We start from the raw sequence: 23,320 nt of genomic DNA, 5'->3' as shown, positions 1-23,320 counted from the left end.
CAGACAGATGCTAGGCAGAAAAAAAAAATACTTGCCCACTTTACACAGAACTCCTTTAATATTTTCTAAAGATTTTTTTTTTACTAAAGAGAAACAAAATATGATCAAATTACTAGGACAAAAATCTGTGTAGCTTAATACTACTCTTAGTGGACTCTTTCTGGAGCTCATGGAAATGTAAACGGAATTAAGCCAGTTATTTCTTAGCTCCTTTCACTGACTCATTTCCATTGTACTACCCAGAAACATCTTCACCCAACTCCTTTATTTAGGTGTTTGTTTCTGGGATGATGCTCATGAGCTTCCCCAAATTCGTTGTTGGCATCCTCTTTCCAATTCATAGACCCAGTACCAGAATAGAACTATGGTAACTGCTAGTTACAGATAATAGATTCAAAGAGAGACAAGTAAGATTTATTTTCATCTCAGAAGAAAAAAAATTCTAGGTTGTCTATCTAGATGATACCTCTGACTTGGCATAGGAAATTTAACTTATTTCATTTCTTGATGCATGGCCTATTCTTTACTCCAACATTCTTTAACAATGATTGCCAAACATATCTAGATGGCTGTCTCTTTGAGACTGGAACACAGCAATCTGGTGCCAAGCTTTGAGAAACCCTCAGGAGAAGAACAGAGTCCAGGCACTCTAATGAAGATGAAGATTGTACATGTTTCCATCAGTTGAGTTGGCCCCTTGCTTCTACCATTCCCCCAGGCTACAGAAAAGGGGATATAACATAAAATACTCAGCCCACCACCTGTAGATGTGAGAAAAACAGGTCTTCCTCATGTGGTAGGAAGAAGGCATTAACACTGTATCACTGGAGTATTACCAAAGCATGATCCAGGTAAAAATAATGACATGGCCAAAACAAATATTTAACGCAAAGTAAAAGAACCCAACTTAGAAGAAAATATAGCTTAAAATGAAAAGGAAATATCTCACAATTGCTTCAAGCTATGATGTAGTTAATGAGTATAAATTCATATTTTAAATGACTCAAAAATTAATCAATGAAACAACAGTATAAGATGAAGATAAAATTTGCCAATCTGAGATAAATAATTTGGGAAGGATAACATTTTTCTTTGGCTATAAAATCCTTTGCCTCTTCTCTCTTCCTTTAAATAAAATAGAGCTGATGAACTCAAGAAATGAAGTAGACTCATTGTTTGAGGAGATTCCCTAGAATACCACTTGTTTCCTGTTTCGAAGAGTATACTCTTACCTCAAGATTGGAAAGATCAAGTCTTCCTGAAGACACTGGTGAAAATTTGGAAAACATATGCAAGTATCAGTGGAAAAGAGTAAATATTTGAGACTTATTAAAGAGTTAAAATCTCTGTGATCCTTTAAGAAAGTAATATAAATTGACAAGTATGTATTGGCTATTCTTATTGGCCAACTTCCCACCACTACCACTCCCATTCTCTGCCCCACTTTGGTTCAGGGGGAGCTGACCCCAGAAACCTATCAGCCTTGCTACCATGGCTGGGGTTTTCAAGTGGGCAGAAAGTATCAGGTGGGAGCAGGGAGAAGCCTAAGTATTTTTTTCTCCCTATCTCCCTGCTTCTATACATTTCTCTGGCAATATAAGTGATTCTCCACTTATTCCAGTTTATACGGTAGGGACCCCCCCCCCCCCTTCCAGTGTCTACTGTCAGTGGACTTCAGAAACACAATTTCCTCCCTTTCCCCTGTAGTCCTATGGGTGGTAGTAGCTTTACATTGTTGTAAGTCTCTGGGATCTTACTATTCCTTGTTCGCTCTCGCCCTCGCTCTCGCTCTTAACCTTTTAAGCATATAGGGTGAATCATGTTTCCTGCCAGGATCTTGACTTGTGATAACGGAAACTGATATTGGTCAAATTGAAATAAATAATTACATAAATTCGAAAGAGCAAAGAAAATTTTATAAAGCTCTGCTGAATATGGTATTACTGTCATAGAGAAAAGGCTATAAATAATAATAAATGTAGGAGAAGAAGGAGGAGGAGGAGGAGGACGAGAAAGAGAAGAAGATAAAGAAGGAGGAGAAAAACCTAAAAGATTAGAAAGAAGCTCTAGATATGAAAGATAGATAAAAATGATCTGACATAAAAATAGTGGGTTATAAAAAAGCAAATAAAGCAATAAAACAAGTTTGAAAATATAAAACAAGAAAATTTTTGCTGAAATGAAGAAAATAAATGCTGCCAACTGAAGGAACATGCTGTGTTTGAAGTAAACTTGGTGCAGAGCAGTCAACATCAATTTATATTACCTATGCTATTCTCATCATGTTAGTTACGCTATTGTCAAAAATAGAGCCCCACTGGCTGCTCTGAAAAGCCATCTTTGCATTGTTCCTGTGGCTTCCTCTCGGCTCGCTGCAACCACCTCCGCAGCGAGGACTCCGGCAGCTTCTTCGCCAGAGTCCTCCAACTCTCGCTTTTAAAAAAAAATCCTCTGCATAGGATCACCGGCGTGCCCCACCATGTCAGACATGGCCATGGACACCAGCTCCGAGATCACCACCAAGGACTTAAAGGAGAAGATGGAAGTTGTGGAGGAGGCAGAGAATGGAAGAGATGCACCTGTGAATGGAAATGCTAATGAGGAAAATGGGGAGCAGGAGGCTGACAATGAGGTAGATGAAGAAGAGGAAGAAGAAGGGGAGGAGGAGGAGGAGGAAGAAGAAGGTGATGGTGAGGAAGAGGATGGAGATGAAGATGAGGAGGCTGAGGCAGCTACAGGCAAACGGGCAGCTGAAGATGATGAGGATGACGATGTTGACACCAAGAAGCAGAAGACTGATGAGGATGACTAGACAGCAAAAAAAGGAAAAGTTAAAGGCCTCTGTGACCTATTCACCCTCCACTTCCCGTCTCAGAATCTAAACGTGGTCACCTTCTCAGAATCTAAACGTGGTCACCTTCGAGTAGAGACTCCCGCCCGCCTGCCCACCCACCCACCTCGGGCAGCGCCACCTGCAGATGACACGCGCTCTTCACCACCTAACCAAAACCACAACGTGAATTTGCAACAGGGGAGAAAAAAAGAACCAAAACTTCCAAGGCCCTGCTTTTTTTCTTAAAAGTACTTTAAAAAGGAAAATTTGTTTGTATTTTTTATTTACATTTTATATTTTTGTACATATTGTTAGGGGTCAGCCATTTGTAATGATCTTGGGATGACCAAACCAGCCTTTGGAGCATTCTCTGTCCTACTTCTGACTTTACTTGTGGTGTGACCATGTTCGTTATAATCTCAAAGGAGAAAAAAAACCTTGTAAAAAAAGCAAAAACAACAGCAAAAAAAAATCTTATTCCGAGCATTCCAGTAACTTTGTGTGTGTACTTAGCTGTACTATAAGTAGTTGGTTTGTATGAGATGGTTAAAAAGGCCAAAGATAAAAAGGTTTCTTTTTTCCCTTTTTTTGTCTATGAAATTGCTGTTTATTTTTTGTTGCCTGTTTGATGTATGTGTGAAACAATGTTGTACACAATAAATGGGAATTTTATTTTGCTGAGTTGTTCTAACAAAAAAAAAAATTCAAGCAAAGGACAGAGAAAACCAGTAACTATCATGGGGGAAGAAGTCAGGCTGGCCTCAGATTCCTTTACAAAGGAGCTTAGTTCTCCAAAGTTTGGAGGAAAAGAGAATCATCATTATAATACACTAGAGGCCCGGTGCACAAAATTCATGCCCGGTGGGGGATGGGTCCCCCTCAGCCCAGCCTGCACCCTCTCCAATCCAGGAACCCTCAGGGAATGTCCGATTGCCAGCAGTCGGACATCCCTCTCACAATCCGGGACCACTGGCTCCTAACTGCTCACCTGCCTGCCTGACTGATTACCCCTAACTGCTCCCCTGCTGGCCTGATCACCCCAACTGCCCCCCCTGCCGGCCTAGTCTCCCCCAACTGCCCTCCCATTGGCCTGGTCGCCCCTAACTGCCCCCCTGCTGGCCTGGTCACCCCTTACTTCCCCCCCTTGCCAGATGGTCGCCCCTAACTGCCCTCCCCTGCTAGTCCAGTCACCTCTAACTGCCCTTCCCTGCAGGCCTAATTGCCCCCAACTGCCTTCCCTTGCATGCCTGGTCCCTCCTAACTGCCCTCCCCTGCTGGCCTATTTGTCCACAACTGCCCTCCCCTGCTGGCCATCTTGTGGTGGCCATCTTTGACTACATGGGGGTGGCCATCTTATGTGTTGGAGTGATGGTCAATTTGCATATTACCTCTTTATTATATAGGATATACCTTTTATAAAATATCTGCCACAATAAGGTTGGTTAATACATACTTCACCCTATAATTACCATTTTGTGGTTGTTACATTGAGAACCTTAAGGCTCTACTCTCATAGCAACTTTCAAGTATGTAATAAAGTATTGATAACTACAGTCACCATGCTGTACATTAGCTCCCCAGAATTTATTCATCTAATAAATATAAGTTTGTACCCTTCAATCAACATCTCTCAATTTACCCCACCACTCAGCCCTTGATGACCACCATTCTACTCTCTGTTTCTATGAATTCAATGTTTTTAGATTCCACATATAAGTGAGGTAATACAGTATTTGTCTTTCTCTATCTCATGGGAAGGTAGCTCATTTCATCTTTATACAATCTTATAAGGTAGATAACAAATTATTTTCACTTTACTGTTGGGAAATTTATAGATATAAAAGGTGAAATAAATATCTAAGGTGAATTCATGGTAGTTAATAGAACTTAACTAGCTAAGTTCTTTCTCCAAATATCAAGCACAAAGTTGTTATGAAATTAGTATGTGTTTAGCATTGTTTACCAGCCTTAAAAGAACTTTTCTCTTTTCTTTTGACAAAAGTAGGGCTTATAAACTCATCAATCAACTGGAGGGAGTGTGAAGGGAGACAAAATACACCTGTTTTCTGCTTTAAGTCCAATAATTTCCCTTAAGTAGGAAATATCAAGATCTCTTAATGATGCTAGTGGAGTCTTGGTAATTGCAAACCAACACACACACAAGCCTGTACACATACACACACATATCCTTAGAAAGGAGTAAATATTTTATATCTATATAATGATATAAAATGTTAAAAATTCTGTATAATCCTTTAGGAAGCAAACACAGTTGAGAAGAGGTGCAAATATTTGTTTTTAGTCAGGGACCTATAGTTGCAACAACAAAGTCCAGCTCTAGAAAACTTGGAAAATAAAAGGACTTCGTAGAAGGATGTGAGGTGACTCACAAAACCAAAGGAGAAACTGAACAAGTGTGCTCAACAAAGAGCTCCAGGGACTCAGGGAGCAAGAAGCAGCTATCAGGAATCAGTCAGAAACCAGTTCCCCTCTGGGGTGACAAATAGGACCTATTTTTTTCTATCTTCTATCACTCCTTTCAAGAGTCAAATCTTGGGAAAGAACATCCAATTGATTCATGTATTCACCCCTTAACCAGGTGAGAGTAGGGACTTTGGTTAACAGTTAACAAGATTGCAAACAGTAGATGAGAAATAATTTTTAAGAGAAAACCATGGTGCTATAATCAGAGAAAGAAAAGGATGCTGGATTGCTAAAAATGAAATGAAATGAAATACCCCAATGTTTTATTTATATTTATGAAACTTTATAGGGAAAAGGTTTGCCTCAGGTAAACCCAATAAATTAAACTGATTTAAGATTATCCCATTTAGAGACTTCTAGTCAAGATGGAAGCATAGGCAAATGTAAGTCACCTCCTCCCCAACCACATCAAAATCACAAAACAATCATCATTCAGAACTGGCTGAACAGAAATCCTACAACTAAGGAATTAAAGAAGCCCCATGGAGACTGGTAGGAGGGTGGAGACACAGAACAGGCTGGTCCCACACCCATGTATGGCAGGTGAAAGTTAGGAAGGTTATCTCAGTGTAGGGGTCCTTCAGTGGAGCAGAGGTCCAAGACCCACACCAGGACCCCCAGCCCAGGAGTCCAGTGTCAGTAAGAGAAGTCCTATAATTTCTAGCTGTAAAAACCAGCAGAGATTGAGGCTGAAAGAGGGAGGGCTGCTGGAGTCTCAGGGAGTTCCTCTTAAAGGGCCCACTCATGGACTTACTCAGACTCACTCCCTCTGAGTTCCAGTGCTGGGGCTGCAGCTGAAAGGTACCAGAGACATAGGGGGAGAGGAACTGAATTGTCCAGCATCAGGTGGAGAGCTGGGGGTGCAGCTTTCTCCCAGAAAATGTGCTGGCAGATGCCATTGTTCCTTTGATGAGCCCTACCCACACAGAGCCCACAGGCAGGTGCCATATCTGACACTCCATCAACCTGGCTAACACTGTTTGCCCCATCCAATTTTCAGGCTCACCCAAGCTATTTTCAGTGTCTTTTCTATATGAATGGTCTATCATGGCTCATGTATCAGGTTTTCCTAAAATCTCTCAAACAAGCAACATCTGACCTCAACATGCCCCAGACCTCTTCCTAAGTGGCCCCAGGCCTGGCACTAGCAGCAGCAAACATTGGTCCACAGCTTGGCCTCTCTTGGGCACCTCTAAGCCCAGCATAAGTAACAGCCATCTGCAGATCGCTTTGTAGCTCATGTTTAGTGGTTCTTGGCAGAACAGAGGCAGCAGCTGACCTTGGCCTACACCTCTCAGGAGGCCCCAGAGCCAGTGCACCCAGTGGACAGGCTTATAACACAATGAAGCATCACCACCCAACCACTTCCACAACCAACACACTGAAGGAGTGGACTGAGCAGGCAGCAGAGCCCTACTGAAGTAAGTCCTGCTCCATGGGGTAGGCCTCTGCACAGCTAATCCTCCATGGTGGTCAGAGGCAGTGGTAGGTGGTTGCAGCCAGTCCTTGTATCTGATGGGCCTGGGGGTAAATTCCTCCCATTGATGTGTCAACAGCAACCAAGGTGCAGCTACAACAGGATGGTGCACACAGCCAACACTGGGGTTGGGGAGGGGAGCAGCTAGCTATACCTCGAGTGCCCAACTTGGGTAATTGGGGAGGCTGTCCCACTGGACCCTACAAAACACCTCCTATATTAGGCCACTCTACCAAGCCTGGGAGACATAGCAGCTCTACCTAATACACTGAAACAAACACAGGGAGCTGCCAAAATGAGGAAAAAAAGAAACATGTCCCATGTGAAAGAACAGAACAAAACTCCATAAAAAGAACTAAACAAAATGGAGATAAGCAATCTACTAGATGCAGCGTTCAAAACACTAGTTATAAGAATGCTCAATGAACTAAGTAAGAACATCAATAGCATAAAAAAGAATCACTCAGAAATGATGGAAACACATACTGAAATGAAGAATAATTCACAGAGAATCAACAGTAGAGTAGATGAAGCCTAAAATGAAATCGGTGATTTGGAATATAAGGAAACAAAAAACACCCAATCAGAACAGCAAAAAGAAAAAATAATCCAAAATAATGAGGGTAGTATAAGGAGCCTCTGGGACAACTTCAAGCATGCCAACATTTGCCTCCTAGGGTTGCCAGAAGGAGGAGAGAGAGCGAGCAATAAATTGAAGACCTATTTGAAAATATAATAATAGAAAATTTCCTAACTTGGTGAAGGAAATAGGCAAGTCCAGGAAGCAGATTCCCAAACAGGATGAGCCTAGAAGCCCACACCAAGACACATCATAATTAAAATGCAAAAGTTTAAAGACAAAGAGATAATTTTAAAAGCAGCAAGAGAAAAGCAGTTTCCTAAGAGGGAGCTCCCATTAGACTGTCACCTGATTTCTCAACAGGAACTTTGCAAGCCAGAAGGGAGTGGCAAGAAATATTCAAAGTGATGAGAAGCAAGGACCTACAACCAAGATTATTCAACCCAGCAAAACTATTATTTAGAATTAAAGGATAAAGAGCTTCACAGATAAGAAAATGCTGAAGGAGTTCACCACCACCAAACCAGTATTATATAAAATGTTAAAGATTCTTCTTTAAGAGGAAGAAAAAAAATAAAAAATTTGAACAATAAAATGACAATAAATACATATCTACCAATGATTAAATCTAGAAAACAAAATAAATGAGAAAGCAGAACAGAGACAGACTCATGGATACAGCAGACATTTTGACAGTTGTCAAATGGAGGGGTTTGGGGAAAATGGGGAAAAAAGGTTAAGGGATTAAGAAGTACAAATTGGTTGCTAACGAATAGTCATGGGATGTAACGTACAGCATAGGGAATATAGTCAATAATTTTTTAATAACTATGTATGATATGAAATGGGTACAATGTTTATCAGGATGATCACTTAATGAGTTAGGCAATGTCTAATCACTGAGGTGTACACCTGAAACTAATATAGTTGAACCTCAGTTCTCAAACTTAATTTGTCCCAGAAGGCTGTTTGAAAACCGAAGCATTTGTTCCCCATTAGAAATAATGTAAATTGAATTAATCCATTCCAGACCCCCAAATGATTCCATGTTTTAACCTTTCTTATATACTATACATGTTTAATAAACTCTTTAATCTATAAATAAACAGTTTAAAAACAAAAAGGACATGAAATGTAAATGAAAATTTAACAAAAAATAAATTAAATGTACAGTAAAAATGAAAATTTAATAATAACAAGCAGTAACAAAAGCAAAAAATCATGAAAATATTTACAGCACAAGTTCCTGAGATGTTAATAGCAGTAACTTGACTCATACTCTCATTTTCTCTCCTACTTTTGGTGCCTGGGAGACACATGACTGATCATAAGGATATCAGCATGAAAGGGTTGTTGGGTTGAGAAGCGAATTGTTCAAGATGGGAGATATTCGAGAACCAAGATTTGACTGTATAATAATGTATATAAACTGTAATTGAAAAATGAAAATAACAAAATAAATAAATAAATATCACTGTAAGTAACAAACAAAATTATCCCATTTGATGATTACAGAGACTTATTCTAGAAAGTCATTTGATGATTACAGAGACTTATTCGAGAAAGTCCTCGGTACCGAAAGTTAGACGTAGCTTTATATTATTCTCTTAGTATGTTACTTATGGTTACCTGTTTTACTGTTATTAAATTCATTTGAAAACATAAGCAGCATAATATAGCTCATTCTAAACTACACTTTCTTTCATCACATAATTACATTAGAAAACACTGAGCCTTCTGCTACAAGGAGATAATACAATTTCTGGATGTTCAAAGACACATGGCAAACATTGCCTAAAAGGGGAATGTTATCTGACACTAAAATATGCCTACCTCTGAAGGCTTTGTTTTACCACTGCTAATGTGCTTCTGGAATTTTGACAGAGATGTACCTATAGGATGCCATTGACTGACAAATCATTACATACAGAACACTCAAGGGGAAATAAAATGACACTGAGAATTCAAAATAAGACAGTGAGTGCATTTTGAAAGGAATTTTGAAAAGCATATTACATGCAAGTTAAAACCTTCTTTTTTGCAAACTGCCATGACTGTTTTTCTTGATTATAATGAGGCATTTGCTAGAATTAAGTATTTGATATCTATAAATTATTTAAAAATGGAATAAAGAGCAATGGTTATTGGTGTGTGATGGGTTGGTTGCCCATAAATTTACTCAGGGAATGAGAAACAAATATATGATTCTATGAGTTTTCCAGCAAATAAAACAGTTTTTCACAAGGATAGATAAGGACTGTGTGAACTCACTGTTTTAGAACTTTGAGGACTTAGAATTAGAGAGAGAGAGAGAGCTTAGAAATCATTCATACAGACCTTTCATGTAATAGTTCCTCTCGCTGTTATTCATGTGGTTTAAATGGCTTGTTCAAAGTTAATAGCAATCCTAGTCATATCAACTCTGATTCATTCTTATATTACCCACAGTAGGAAGAAAAATTTTTTCAGTATATCTGGAAAGGGTTTCAAAATGCTCAACCCCACCACAAAGTCTCTGGGTTAAAAGAAGTAGAAAAAAAATCATGATGAAAATATGAGCCAGTTCTCTCTCTTTTGAGTACATTAAAAATACTCAAAGAATCTGCAAATTGGTAGGGACCTAATAGATTATTTGTTTAGACATTCCTGCTTTATTTTTTAAAATAACTTATAGTGGTTTTAGAAGTCAAGTAGCATTCTATATTGGCCCCTCTTGCCTTTTGTGCCAAGAGGGACCCTCTTCTCACAATCCAATTGCCCTCAGCTGTTGCCTGAGCTTTCTGTTCATGCTGAGCTTGAAGCCTCGTGGTGACTGGTTCCACGGATCTGTCTCTCGCCCAATTGTGTGAGCTGGGCCCTCCCTGGAGAAGAAACCTGAGTTCCCTGAGATATGTGATCAGTGCTGGGGCCCCGCCAGCAGGCCAGGGGATCCCAAGGCAGGTGCTGGGAGTGGAGGCCATGGGGGCATAGGCTACCAAGGAGACAGAACTGAACCTCGCATCACCCTGCTTGGCCCTGGAGGATGACTGGTTAGCCAGAGACGGGTAAGATTCCTCAGGGAAGGAACAACCTAAGACAGGCACAGTCGCAGAGGGGCCATCAGGAGAGAACTCGGGGGTCAACAGAGGTGGGGCACAGACCCTTACCCCCCCGCAACCTTGCAGGGGCCTGAACCCTCACCCCATCTGAGGGAAGTCTCCTGCCTCCATGGCTGCTTTGCTTCCCACGCCCAGCTCAGATCGGGACACAGGTGACAGACAGTGACTTGGCCCAGCTCAGATTGGGACCCAGGTAACAGACAGAGACTTGGCCGACAGCAGCTGCCCTATATCTAAATCCAGCCTAGCACCAGGAATGCTCAGGGCCTACTCAAGAATGCAAATAATCCTTCCCACTAATATTTACAGGGTAAACTAAGATTGTTGGTAGAGAATTAAGTTTGACAGTAAAATAATAATCAAGTTTTCAGATTAATTTAAATAGGCTAATTGAAATAAGTGAATATTCAAGAAAATTTAATTGTACTGGACAAAAAGCTGTTCCTAAAGTAGTAACGAAAATTTCTATTGGTAGTTCATCTCATGGTAAAATTCCTGAACATGCAAAGAACCTACAGGAGTCATATTTTTGTGCAAAAAATTAAAATTTAAAGTTATCAAGACTGCATTATAAAATTTACAAAAGCCTCCATTAATCAAAAAAAGGGGGGAGAGTAGGGTAATATCATGTAAGAAAAGATATCCTATAAGTAAATTACATCTAGAAAATTTTTACTTTACAAAATTAATTTTAATTTGTAATGCTAACAGCAAGACACCCATGAAAAACACACATGGTGTCTAAATAAGACAAAGGAAAATCGTTTGGGCAAAAATAAAAAGGATCCCAAATCAATTATATAGAAAAGATTCCTTTATTAACTTTTAGTCGAGAATATGTTTGTATATTTTCAGAAAACAAATCCAAGACCATGTGGACTCCTGCAACAGAGAGGAATTGACAGGTCTGCTCCAACTATGAAGACAAGAGGAGAAACAGTCCAGAGATGGAAGACGCTGACGACGCCTTGCCACGCTAGCAGTCAGCAGCTGTGCGTCGCAGCAGGTTGCCTAGGACCAAACCAGAGAGGGTCCGACCTGCATTGCTACCATGTGCCCACCATCCAGATATCATTGTTGACATGTACACATAAGGAACTGTTTGACATTGAAACGGGGACTCAGAACTGTTGGACATTGAAATTGGGACTCAAACATTTTTTGTTATTATATGTTTATTTCTAGTCTGCAGAGGCAAGATTTTTTAAAGGAAAGAAATGGGGAAAAAATAGATACAGAGGCAAAGAAGCATTGAACAGACTGTCAAACTACAGCGGGAAGGCAGAAGAGGTTGGGGGGGGGGGTTGTAAGAGATCAACCGAAGGACTTGTACGCATGCATATAAGCATAACCAATGGATACAAGACACCGGGGGGGAGGGGCAGGTAAAGGCATGTACTGGGGGGTAGGGGAGGCCAGGGGGAGGTCAATGGGGAAAAAAAAGGAGACATATGTACTACTATTTGTAATACTTTAAACAATTGAAAAAAAAAAAAAAGAAGAAGAAGAAGAAGTCAAGGAGCAAAACCTTATTTCCCAGAGAGGAAATCTGTGCAAAGTCTCCATAGGCAGGAACATGATGATTCGTGTTTTCTTTTGTATTTCAATGACAAAATACACATTTATTCACAAGCAGGGTTCCCATGACTTGATAAAGCTAGTTATTAGGAAAATCTCCCTTACATGGACTCATATCCTCCTTTCTATAATGTACACTTTGTTTGACTTAATACAATCCACTTTTAGGACTTTTTTAAGGTCATAATTTGTCCATAAACTTACCCAAAAAAGCTACAATTTTTTTCTTCTATCAATCAGCATCAGAATCACCTGCTGTGCAAAGCCATAGACTCCAGTCCAAACCTAATGAATCTGAAACTCTGGAGATAAGACCAGAGAGAATCTACATTTTAATCAGCAACTTTTGATGCTTACATAGACTACAATCTGAGAAGCAGTGCTTAAGTAATAGGAATAAAAAGTGAATTCAACCACCTTTAAACTTACTCTCAGAAAATCTTCTCATTCTACAAGGAAAAAAAATCAAAGTTATCTGAAAGCTCTAAAGTCCTACAAAGCACTACATTTACATAGATGTAGGAATCCAGAACATGGCCACTACTCAGTCTGCTGGGGATATTTGGGCAAAGGGTTGTAGTTTGCATGGAGAAAGTGCAAAAAATAATAAGGAACAAGTTAGCATCAGATCCAGGAAGTTGGGGGTGGAGGCAGCCCTGTGAAATGTTGCCTCATCTTCTCCCATGAATATGAACAACACCCCCGTACATCTCAAATTGGAGGCAAGCTTGTTTTATGATAAACTTTGAATTTTTGAGGTGCCTTTATAATATGCTGGCTTCAGTAGCCCACCTTAGAGTTAAACTAGTTATATGAGCCTGAAACCAGTATTCATTGTTGGTGAGGATATCATAAGACTGAGTTCTAGACTCATCTACTAAATGTATCTGAGGGCCTAATTCTTGGAACTCTTTTATTTCTCTGTCTACATTCACTCTCTTGGTATTCTCATGGCTTTAATTATAATCAATACTCTGATGACCACTAAATTATCTAGTCCAATTCTCTTCTCTAAATTCTAGATTTATATTCAACTGTTTATTTGAAATCACTGCTTGGATATCTAATAGACATCTCAAACAAAGCATTTCTAAAACTGAACTGTTCGTCTCCCTCCAAACTGCTCCTTGCCCTCCAAACCTGCTTCTCTTGTAGACTTTGCTGTCTTAGTTAAATGCAACCCTACATTTCCAATTGCTCAGGTTAGAAAACCTTGCAGTCATCTCTAATTTTTCTCTTTTTCACCCCAAATCCAATCCTTCAGTAAATCCTCTTGGCTCCACCTTCAAAATATTCAGAATTCAATCTCTTTTTGACTATTTCTACCCTTCTCATCTGATTTGAGCCACCATCTTCTCTTATCTGGATTATTGCAACAGTCTCCTAACAATTGGTTTCCCAGGCTCTAATCTGGCCTCACTCTAATCCATTTTCAACACACAAAAAACAGAGCAATCCATTTAAAAACTAAGCCCAAAGATATTACTTGCACTGCTAAAAAGTCTCCAATATCTCCTTATCTCAGAGTAAAACCAAAGTCCTCCTTGCCCTTGCCTACAAGGTCCTACATAGATCTGGTTTCCCATGACCTCTAAGATCTCTTATCTCACTACTCTGCACCTTGCTCTTTCTGCCCCAGCCACCTGATTCTGGCTCCCAAAGATGTCATCATGTTCCTGCCCATAGAGGCTTTGCACGGGCTTTCCCCACATACTCTCATTGCTTACTCCTTCACCTCCATTATGTTATTGCTCAAAAACATCACCTTGTCAATAAATACCTCCCTGACCACCCTATTTAAAACTTACTTAATGTTCCCAGAACTATTCCTTACCTTCCTTTTTTGCTGCTATGGTTTGAATGTTTTGTGCCCATCTTCCACCCCACCCCAAATTCAAATATCAAAATCTTAGCCCTGACCGTTGTAGCTCAGTTGAGCGTAGTCCCATCCATAGAAAGGTTGCTGGTCCAATTCCGGTCAGGGCACATGTCAGGGTTGTGGGCTTGATCCCCGGTAGGAAGCATGCATGAGGCAGCCAATCAATGTTTCACTCTCACATCAATGTCTCTCTCTCTCTCTCTCTCAACCTCTCTCTCTCTCTTTCCCCTTCTTCTTCTCTCTCTCTCTCTAAAACCCAATAAAAATATTTTTAAAAGGAAAAATAAATAAAATCCTAATGCCCAATGTGATGTATAAAAAGAAGAAGCCGTTGGGAGGGCCTTAGATCATGAGGGGGAGTCCTCATAAATAGAGTTAGTACTCATAAAAAACAAACAAACAAAAAAAAAAAACACATGTGAAGACACAGTGAGAAGACACCAACCATGAACCAGAAGGAGGACCTTCACCAGATGACCATGCTGGTACTTTGATCTTGGACTTCCAGTCTCTAGAATTGTGAGAAATAAATTTCTGTTATTTTTAAGCTATTCAGTCTGTGGTATTTTGTTTTAGCAACCCAAGAAGACTGAAGACGCCTGCTTTATTTTTCTCTCATGTGTTGTCACAATTTGATATACTCTATAATTTACTTTTTTTATTTTTAGTTACTATTTGTCTTCTTCCACTAGAATATGAACTCTATTGAAGCAATAATTTTTGTCTTTTTTCTTTCCAGTGCTATATTTCCAGTGCCCAGAATAGTTCCTGGAACAAAGTAAGTTTTCAAACAAACGTTTTTTGAGTGAATCAGTTAATGAATAAAGAAGCCTAACTGGCTCCGTCGCTCTGATGGAGCAGGTCACTCAAGTTCACATCCGCTCTCCTCATTTGTGAAATGTGATTCCTGATCCTTATTAAGATCCCTTCCATGTTCTAAAATTACAGTCAGGATCATAGATCCATAGATATGGCAGAAAGCTCAACGAAGCAGAGTCTCTCTCACTATTTGAACACTGTGGTAAAACCAAGCTGGAGTGGCTGTAAGAAAGGCACCTGTGGTCTCGTGATGAGCAGTTTCATGGTAACTTGGTGTCCAGGTGGACTTGAGGTTGCACGATCCTGTCTCAAAGAGTCATTGAAAAAGATCTGTCTGCTGATTTTGTCTTTCTATCTTTTTTGCTACTTTGAGCAACCCAGACAGTGTTCACTGCCTCCACTCAGCATGATTTTATAAATGCCAGCCACACTGCAAGGTTTCAAGGGATGAAATCTCTAATTAAAATAAGATTTCTGGTGGGGATAGCTTTCAGAGAATAAGGAAGGGACTAGACAATATTTAACAAAAAAATGTCTGAAACTAGCAGTCAGGGGAACTTGATCCTAAATCTGGTTCTGTCACTATTTGTGTGACATCAGTGAAAACACTTAACCTTTATACCTCAGTTTCCTTATTTGTCAAAGAAGAATTTGCCATACCTCACAGGGTAATTGAGGGAATTGCAGAAGATAACAAACATAAGTATTTTAAAGTTTATAAATGCCCTACACCTACGTATGGTAAGGAATTGTTTCATCTTTTCAAAGCACCAGCAATGTGTTAAGTGCTGAAAATGACAGAGAATTAAATGTAACCTTTCCTCATAAAATTATGAGATGTATTCCTATAGGCTCAAAATCTCCCTAACAGGATATGACATGCACACTGGGAGATACTCCAGAAAAGAGGCTGATGACAGAGTGGAAAAGTCAGGCATGTGCAATTATAATGTTGAATCCAATCATCATCATGAGTTCAAGGTAGATAATTTAAGGATCATCCTGGGGATCAGAAGGAACCTGACATTCTGGGTAGGTAGTAGAGACAGGATTTTCATGAGGAAGGCGAAGTTATCAAAGACAAAGCCACTTCCAACTGAGGAATTAAATACTTGACAAGTTATACAGCTAATCTATTTTAAAAGCCCTAGCATTTCCTGCATGGAGAAATTGAGTTGGGTTGCTATGAGACCACGGTAGATGTTCTGAGCACCACACTTGGTACCAGCACAACTGTAATTAGGACAGATTGCAATCAGGACACTTTTCTCTGGCTCTATAAATACTGACAAAATCCATGTTTTCTTTTTCCAGGCCCCAGCTCAGAAATCAGTGCTGATCAAACAAAGCACACATTCCCTTTGGCACTACATTTGACTTGGCAGAGTCTGTATGGGGATCCTGGCAAGCAGGAGATTCATTTTTCTAAGCCCTGGCCAGTCCCTGGAAGCAAATCTAATCTTAACATGGTGTTTCAAGAAGAAAAGTGAGAAATTTTCAGAAATGGGCAGAAGGGGAGATATAAGAATAACCATAACAAGATCCTTAGGGGACAGAGCTATATTGGATCAATCTTTATATGCCCTATAGCAGCTATACAGCGACCAATTAACCCCCTTAAAAAACTAGCTACATATGTTAATTGAGAGGATGCATGCCTTGTCAGGATAGGCTTAGTCTGTACAGTTGTATCATTTGGTTCAGAATCAAAACATTCAGCCTTTAGAAGCACTGGGGACGGGCTCACCACTGTATGGAGATACAACTGTTATATCTGAATGCCATTTATGTGGCATTGCCACCAAAATCAAGTACCATTTGGAAGAAGAAGCAAATGTGTACAATGTGCTGGTTTGGCCAAGGTCACACAAATAGATTCACAAAGGAAGCATTATTGCCATTGTCATTGAAGCACAAACCAGCTTTTGGAAGGTAAATGCCAATTGAAAATAAAAGTGAATTTAAACCTGTGCAAACAAAAAGAGATTCTTCTTCTTTTTCTTTAAATCTTTATTGTTGAAAGTATTACATATGCTCCCTTTTTCCCCCAGTGACCCTTCTAGCCCTCACCTCCACCCCCACCCCCTGCCCCAGGCCTTCACCACCCTATTGTCTGTCCATGTATTATGCATATATGCATACAAGTTGTTTGGTTGATCACTTCTCACCCACCCACCCTCCCTCGCCTTCCCTCTGAGATTCCACAGTCTGTTCTATGCTTCTATGTCTCTGGATCTATTTTGTTCATCCATTTTGTTCATGAGATTCCACATATGAGTGAGATCATGTGATACTTGTCTTTCTCTGACTGGCTTATTTTGCTTAGCATAATACTCTCCAGGACCCTCCATGCTTCTTTTTTTTTAATTTTAATTTTTTCAAGTTTTATTGAAATATAATTGACAAATAACATTATGTAAATGTAAGGTGTACACCGTGATGATTGATATATGTATACATGGTGAAACAATTACCACAATAAAGTTAAAAACTCTCTTCACATCACATAGTTATCATTCTATGCATATGTATGTTAAAAAAAAAAAAGATCTATTGTCTTAGCACATTTTAAATATACAATACAAAATTGTTAATACAGTCCCCATGCCATACATTAAATCCCCAGAACTTATTCATCTTATAGTTAACTAGAGGCCTGGTGCATGACATTCGTGCACTCGCGTGGAGGGGGGTTTTTCAGCTCAACCTGTGCCCTTTAGCAGTCCGGGAACCCTTGGGGGATGTCTGACTGACAATTTAGGCAGTGTGGGGAGTAGGCCTAAGCCCCGGGCCTAAGCCATCAGTCAGACATCCTTGACGCTGCTGCCACTGCTGCTGCGCTCGCTGGCCGTCAGCTGGCTTTTGGCACACTGACTACCAGGGGGCAGCTCCTGCATCCAGTGTCTGCCCCCTGGTGGTCAGTGCACATCATAGCAACCAGTCATTCCGCTGTTCGGTCAATTTGCATATTAGCCTTTTATTATATAGGACTAGAGGCCTGGTGCATGAAATTTGTGCATGGGGGGGTGGGTTGTCCCTCAGCCCAGCCTGCACCCTCTCCAATCTGGGACCCCTTGAGGGATGTCCAACCGATGGGTGGTTGGACATCCTTCTTACAATCCAGGACTGCTGGTTCCCAACTGCCCTCCCCTGCAGGCCTGGTCCCCCCCAACTGCCCTCCCCTGCAGGCCTGGGTCCCCCCCAACTGTCCTCCCCTGCAAGCCTTGCCCCCCCACAACTGTCCTTCCCTGCAGGCCTTGCCCCCTCTCATCTGCCCTCCCCTGCAGGCCTGGTCCCCCCCAACTGCTCTCCCCTGCAGGCCTGGTCCCTCCCAACTGCCCTCCCCTGCAGGCCTGGTCCCCCACAACTGCCCTCCCCTGCAGGCTTGGTCCTCCCCAACTGCCCTCCTCTGCTGGCCCAGTCACCCCTAACTGCCCTCCCTGCTGGCCAGATTGCCCACAACTGCCCTCCCCTGTAGGCCTGGTTACCTCCAACTGCCCTCCCCTGCAGACCTTGCCCCCCCCAACTGCCCTCCCCTGCAGGCCTGAGTCCCCCCCCACAACTGTCCTCCACTGCAGGCCTGGTCCCCCCCAACTGCACTCCCCTGCAGGCCTGGTCCCCCCCAACTGCCCTCCCCTACAGGCCTGGGTCCCCTGCAACTGCCCTCCACTGCAGGCGTGGTCCCTCCCCAACTGCCCTCCACTGCAGGCGTGGTCCCTCCTCAACTGCCCTCCACTGCAAGCGTGGTCCCCCTCAACTGCTCTCCCCTGCAGGGCTGGCCCCCTCCCAAGTGCCCTCCCCTGCAGTCCTGGTCCCCCACAACTGCCCTCCCCTGCTGGCATGGTCTCCCCCAACTGCCCTCCTCTGCCGGCCCAGTCACCCCTAACTGCCCTCCCTGCTTGCCTGATCGCCCACAACTGCCCTCCCCTGCAGGCCAGGGTCCCCCCCAACTGCCCTCCTCTGCTGGCCTGGTCACCCCTAACTTCCCACAACTGCCCTCCCCTGCAGGCCATCTTGTGGCAGCCATCTTGTGTCCACATGGGGGCAGCCATCTTTGACCACATAGGGGTGGAGTGGCCGGCCCCAGCTGAGGAATGGAGGATACTCTCAATGACATGAGTTATAACTTCCAATTTGTTAGACACCACAGTCAGGCTTTAGCTTTGCGGGAGGGAGGAAGAGAGGCATGGGCAGCTCATTAGAGGAACCTGGGCGAGCTGTCAGTCAGTGGGGGGAGCAGGAGGACCCGAGGCCTCCGGCGAGGCTGAGGGGACTCCTGTGGCAGGCACGCAGAGTGGCCGGCCCTGCCCCCCACCCCCCCCGTGGGCGCCACCATCTTGTGATGGTGTGATGATAAATTTGCATATTACCTCATGCCCTCCCACATGATGGCTGCCCCCATGTGGTCAAAGATGGCCACCACAAGATGGCTGGCAGGGGAGGGTAGTTGTGGGCAATCATGTCAGCAGGGGAGGGCAGTTGGGGGGGACCAGGCCTGCAGGGGAGGGCAGTTAGGGGGACCGGGCTGGCAGGGGAGGGCAGTTGGGGGAGACCGGGCCATCAGGGGAGGGCAGTTGGGGGCTACCGGGCCAGTAGGGGAGGGCAGTTGGGGGCAATTGGGCCGGCAGGGGAGCAGTTAGGTATCGATCAGGCTGGCAGAGGAGTGGTTAGGGGGTGATCAGGCTGGCAGGCAGGCGAGTGGTTGGGAGCCAGCAGTCCTGGATTGTGAGAGGGTTGTCCGACTGCCGGTTTAGGCTTCATCCCAAGGGGTCCCAGATTGGAGAGGGTGCAGGCTGGGCTGAGGGACACCCCCCACCCCCAGTGCACGAATTTCGTGCACCGGGCCTCTAGTATTCTATTATAATCATATAACTATATTTCTGCTGGATATAGTGTAATCTTCTCTTGGTGACTCATAAAGCACTTTAGGATCCTGGTGTGTCTTAGTTATATTTGTGTTCACAACAAGACAAACAACTGTGCCAAAGTGCTGGTGAGTACAGCATTATGTTTAATGGCTTCCTGGTAAGCACAACTACATCTTTACTCTAAAACTATTTGGCATGCAGATAGCTCTTAGTAACCTTGGGCATTTCCTATCTATATACTTACCAAGATTAGCTCTACTTAGTTTCCCAGATCAAACAAAGTCAGGTGTGCTCTATTTAGTATGTTTTTTAATATTGGGTTGTAATTATATTCATTTGTGCTCCAAGTTTTTTTTACATAATAGTGCCCTCCTTATGTTTTCATTGAAGATTCTCTCCAGGTTCAAATATTTTATTTTCCATGGTAATTTCTTCCCTTGGATGTTTATTTTAAGGCTTTGTACAATGAGTCCTCCCAAAAGTTGGCTCACCAACTGTGCTTACTGGCTACACCTTACACAGCAAAAGTAATCAATATATTATTAAGCAAATAAGAAAAGTGTTCTTGGAACTAATATAGATTTATGGTTTTCCTGGCTTGTTCTGAGGACCTCTAAAATTCTACAGATGTACTCCGCTGACCACCATGATATGAAAAGAAAGCTAAACTCACTTGCATCTCATACTCCTGAACCTGAGCAATCCTTTCCTTATCTGTTTCATATATTGGGATTCCACATAAAATCATTTGTTAAGATGGAGTCCATAGCATTAAAATAGTTTGACAATAAGTAATGTTGCCCCAGCTACTTATTGATTGTGAATATTTCATTTGGTTGATCCAGTTGCTTGTTGACAAAGCTACTATTGAGTAGCAGTAATGCAGACCAGCCCTTTCTTTGGTGTAGAAATATTTTTAAATACCAAGGGTTCAAAGCTGAATAAAGTCCAATGCTCACTGTCCAAAGTAGCATTATGCACAACACTTAATAGCTTCCACCCTACAATTCTAAAATCTAAGCAACAATATGTGTTGTTGCTTTGAAGATTTGGATTAGAAATTATTGGAGAAGCACGTTCGCATGCATTTGACTCTTTTCCACATTGGAGTAATTACCCCAGCATTGAAGCTGGAGTCAAGGGGTTTTGAACATAGTAATGAATTGCAGCAAACTTTCCAAGAAATACAGAACCATATGTCTCAGGGACGAAGTTGGAAGCTGAAGCTATAGATAAGGATATGGGAAGGGATTGCTGGTACTTCTAAAGCCAACTGGGGAAGGTTATGAATTGAAATTTGTTGCTAATGTGGATGAAGCTGGAATGCATTTTTCCCATGCTGTTTAGGGTGGAATTTGTCATAGTAGTAAGTAGCAAATTGCATGCTAAACTTTATAATTTGCTTTTGAAAGAACAGAATGTCCAGATTCTTAGAATTTTCATACTAGAAGTTCAAATTTATGTATAGTTTATATTATCTGAATGGCTATAATGAGGAACTCTTAGAATCTTAGGCAAGATCAGAAAAAGGTCAAAATATGAGACTGAATGTAATGAGAATTAAAACACACAGTTCAGTATTCTCCCCTTATCCTTGGTTTTGCTTTCAATTGTTTCAGTTACTTATGGTCAATGGTTGTCTGAAAATATTAAATGGAAAATTCCAGAAATAATTTATAAGTTTTAAATTGCAAGCTGTTCTGAATAGCGTAATGAAATCTGTGCCATCCCATTCAGGGTGTGAATCATCTCTTTGTTTAGTGTCTCCACGCTGTGTACATTCCCTGCCGATTAGTCACTTAGTAGTCCTTTAGGTTATCAGATCAACTGTCATAGTATCGCTTGTGTTCAAGTAACCCTTATTTTACTTAATAATGTTTTATCCATCTTACTTCATCTCATCACATTGGCATTTTATCATCTCACATTATCCCAAGAAGACCAAGGGTGAGTACCATATAAAAAGATATTTGAGAGGTAGAGAGAGCACATTCACATAAGTTTTATTACAGTATATTGTTTGATTGTTCTATTTTATTGTTATTGTTGTTAATCTATTATTGTTCCTACTTTCTTTTTTATTTTAAATTTTTATTCATTGATTTTAGAGAGTGGGAGGGAGAGAGAAAGAGAAGGAGGAAGGGAGGGAGAGAGAGAAACATCAGTTTGTTGTTTTACTTGTCCTGACTAGGGATTGAACCTGAAACCTTGGCATATCAGGATGATGCTCTAACCAACTGAGCTACCCAGCCAGGGCTTTCTTACTGTGCCTAATTTATAAATTAAACTTTATCATGAGTATGGACACATAAGAAAAAATAGTATGTATAAGGTTTGTTACTATCCTTGGTTTCAGGCATCCTCTGGGGGTCTTGGAACATAAACCCCATGGATAAGAGGAGACTACAGTAGATGAAAGTAGCCAGCTGTAGAAGTTCCATATTCATGAGATCTTTTCTTTTTCCCGGGGAGATAAAAAAAATCCAGGCAAGGAACCAAATGTAAATTTAAAAAAGCGGTAAGTTAATTATACCCATTTATTATCTGTAGAAAGGCTGGGATGTGTTCATGGAAGCACAGTGATTCAAACTGAGACTAGAAAAAAAGGGAACCAAAAGTAAAGGTTCATAGCAAGTTGTTCAACAGTATCTAAGAAAAAGAGATAGTGTATTTAAGTCACCCGGGGTGTACACTCATTGAATCAGGATGGCTCATCAAGCTTTTCTTATAGCCTTTAGACAACTTTTAGAATCTCAGGAAAGAATAGAAAAAGTAGACATTTATAATCAGTTAAATTTAAGTAAAACAGATTATTTTAGATATGTCGGGTAGGCTTGATCCAATCAGTGGAAAGGTTTAAGAGCAGAACTGAGGTTTCTGGAGGAAGTAAAGCATTCCACTTGTGGACTGCAGCATCAGCCTGTATCTGAGACTTCCAACCTGCCTTTCCTGACAGCCTCCCCTATGAATTTCAGACTTGCCTATTCAGCTCCCACATCACATAAACCCTTTCCTTGCAAAAATCCCTTAGTGTCTATCTCCCATGGGTTCTGTTTTGTCTGGTTCAACTCTGACATACTCTCATAAAACCTTTCTCAAGCAACTACCAGAGAATATGCTTCAGCAAAAACAAAAAAGAGGAAGACTGGGATCAAGCAAACTGTGAATTCAATTTAAAAGAGAGATGAAGGCAGTCCCAGGATGACAGTGACTCAAATTTCCAGAATAGCAGCTGTGGACCATGTTGGATAGGATGTCTAACATCCATAAGGGAAACAGAAACATTCAGAAGATAAAAATTACTCATATGTATCAGATCAGAAGCTTGAAAGGAAGACAAAAGCCAGATTTCAAAACAATATTATCAACAGGAGTTCTTAGTGACCAAGACAAAAACATACAAGTTGCCTGACCATTCTTTTGCATAAACACGTAAGTTTGTAGTTCACTGTGAGCACAGGAAGTAGGGACACCAAGAACACTTTCCAGTGCCCTAGATGTGCCATAATTATACCTTTTCCTGAGATTATCATCAACTTTATATTCTGTGTTCAGAAAAAGAATCTAATCTCCATTACAAAGGACATGCTTAAAATAAAAATTCTGAGCAATGAATTCTTTGCTATGATTTGGTATATTAGAGAAAATGAAGATTTATTTCTGAATAAGGTTGAAGAAATGATCTGGGCCAGATGCCAGAATTG

At 41.3% G+C, this 23,320-nt stretch overlaps 1 protein-coding gene across 1 annotated transcript; it reads left to right on the top strand.

Moving 5' to 3' along the window:
* Positions 1 to 2,440: 2,440 nt before the first annotated feature.
* LOC308248925 (uncharacterized protein) lies at positions 2,441 to 2,890 on the top strand. The gene has a single exon (XM_080669399.1). The coding sequence runs from the start codon at positions 2,480 to 2,482 to the stop codon at positions 2,810 to 2,812; it is 333 nt and encodes a 110-aa protein (XP_080525525.1). The 5' UTR covers positions 2,441 to 2,479; the 3' UTR covers positions 2,813 to 2,890.
* Positions 2,891 to 23,320: the final 20,430 nt, after the last annotated feature.

The sequence above is a fragment of the Plecotus auritus genome (assembly GCF_963455305.1).
Source record: "Plecotus auritus genome assembly, chromosome: 5".
Lineage (NCBI taxonomy): Eukaryota > Metazoa > Chordata > Mammalia > Chiroptera > Vespertilionidae > Plecotus > Plecotus auritus.
This window is presented reverse-complemented; position numbering and strand designations above follow the sequence as displayed.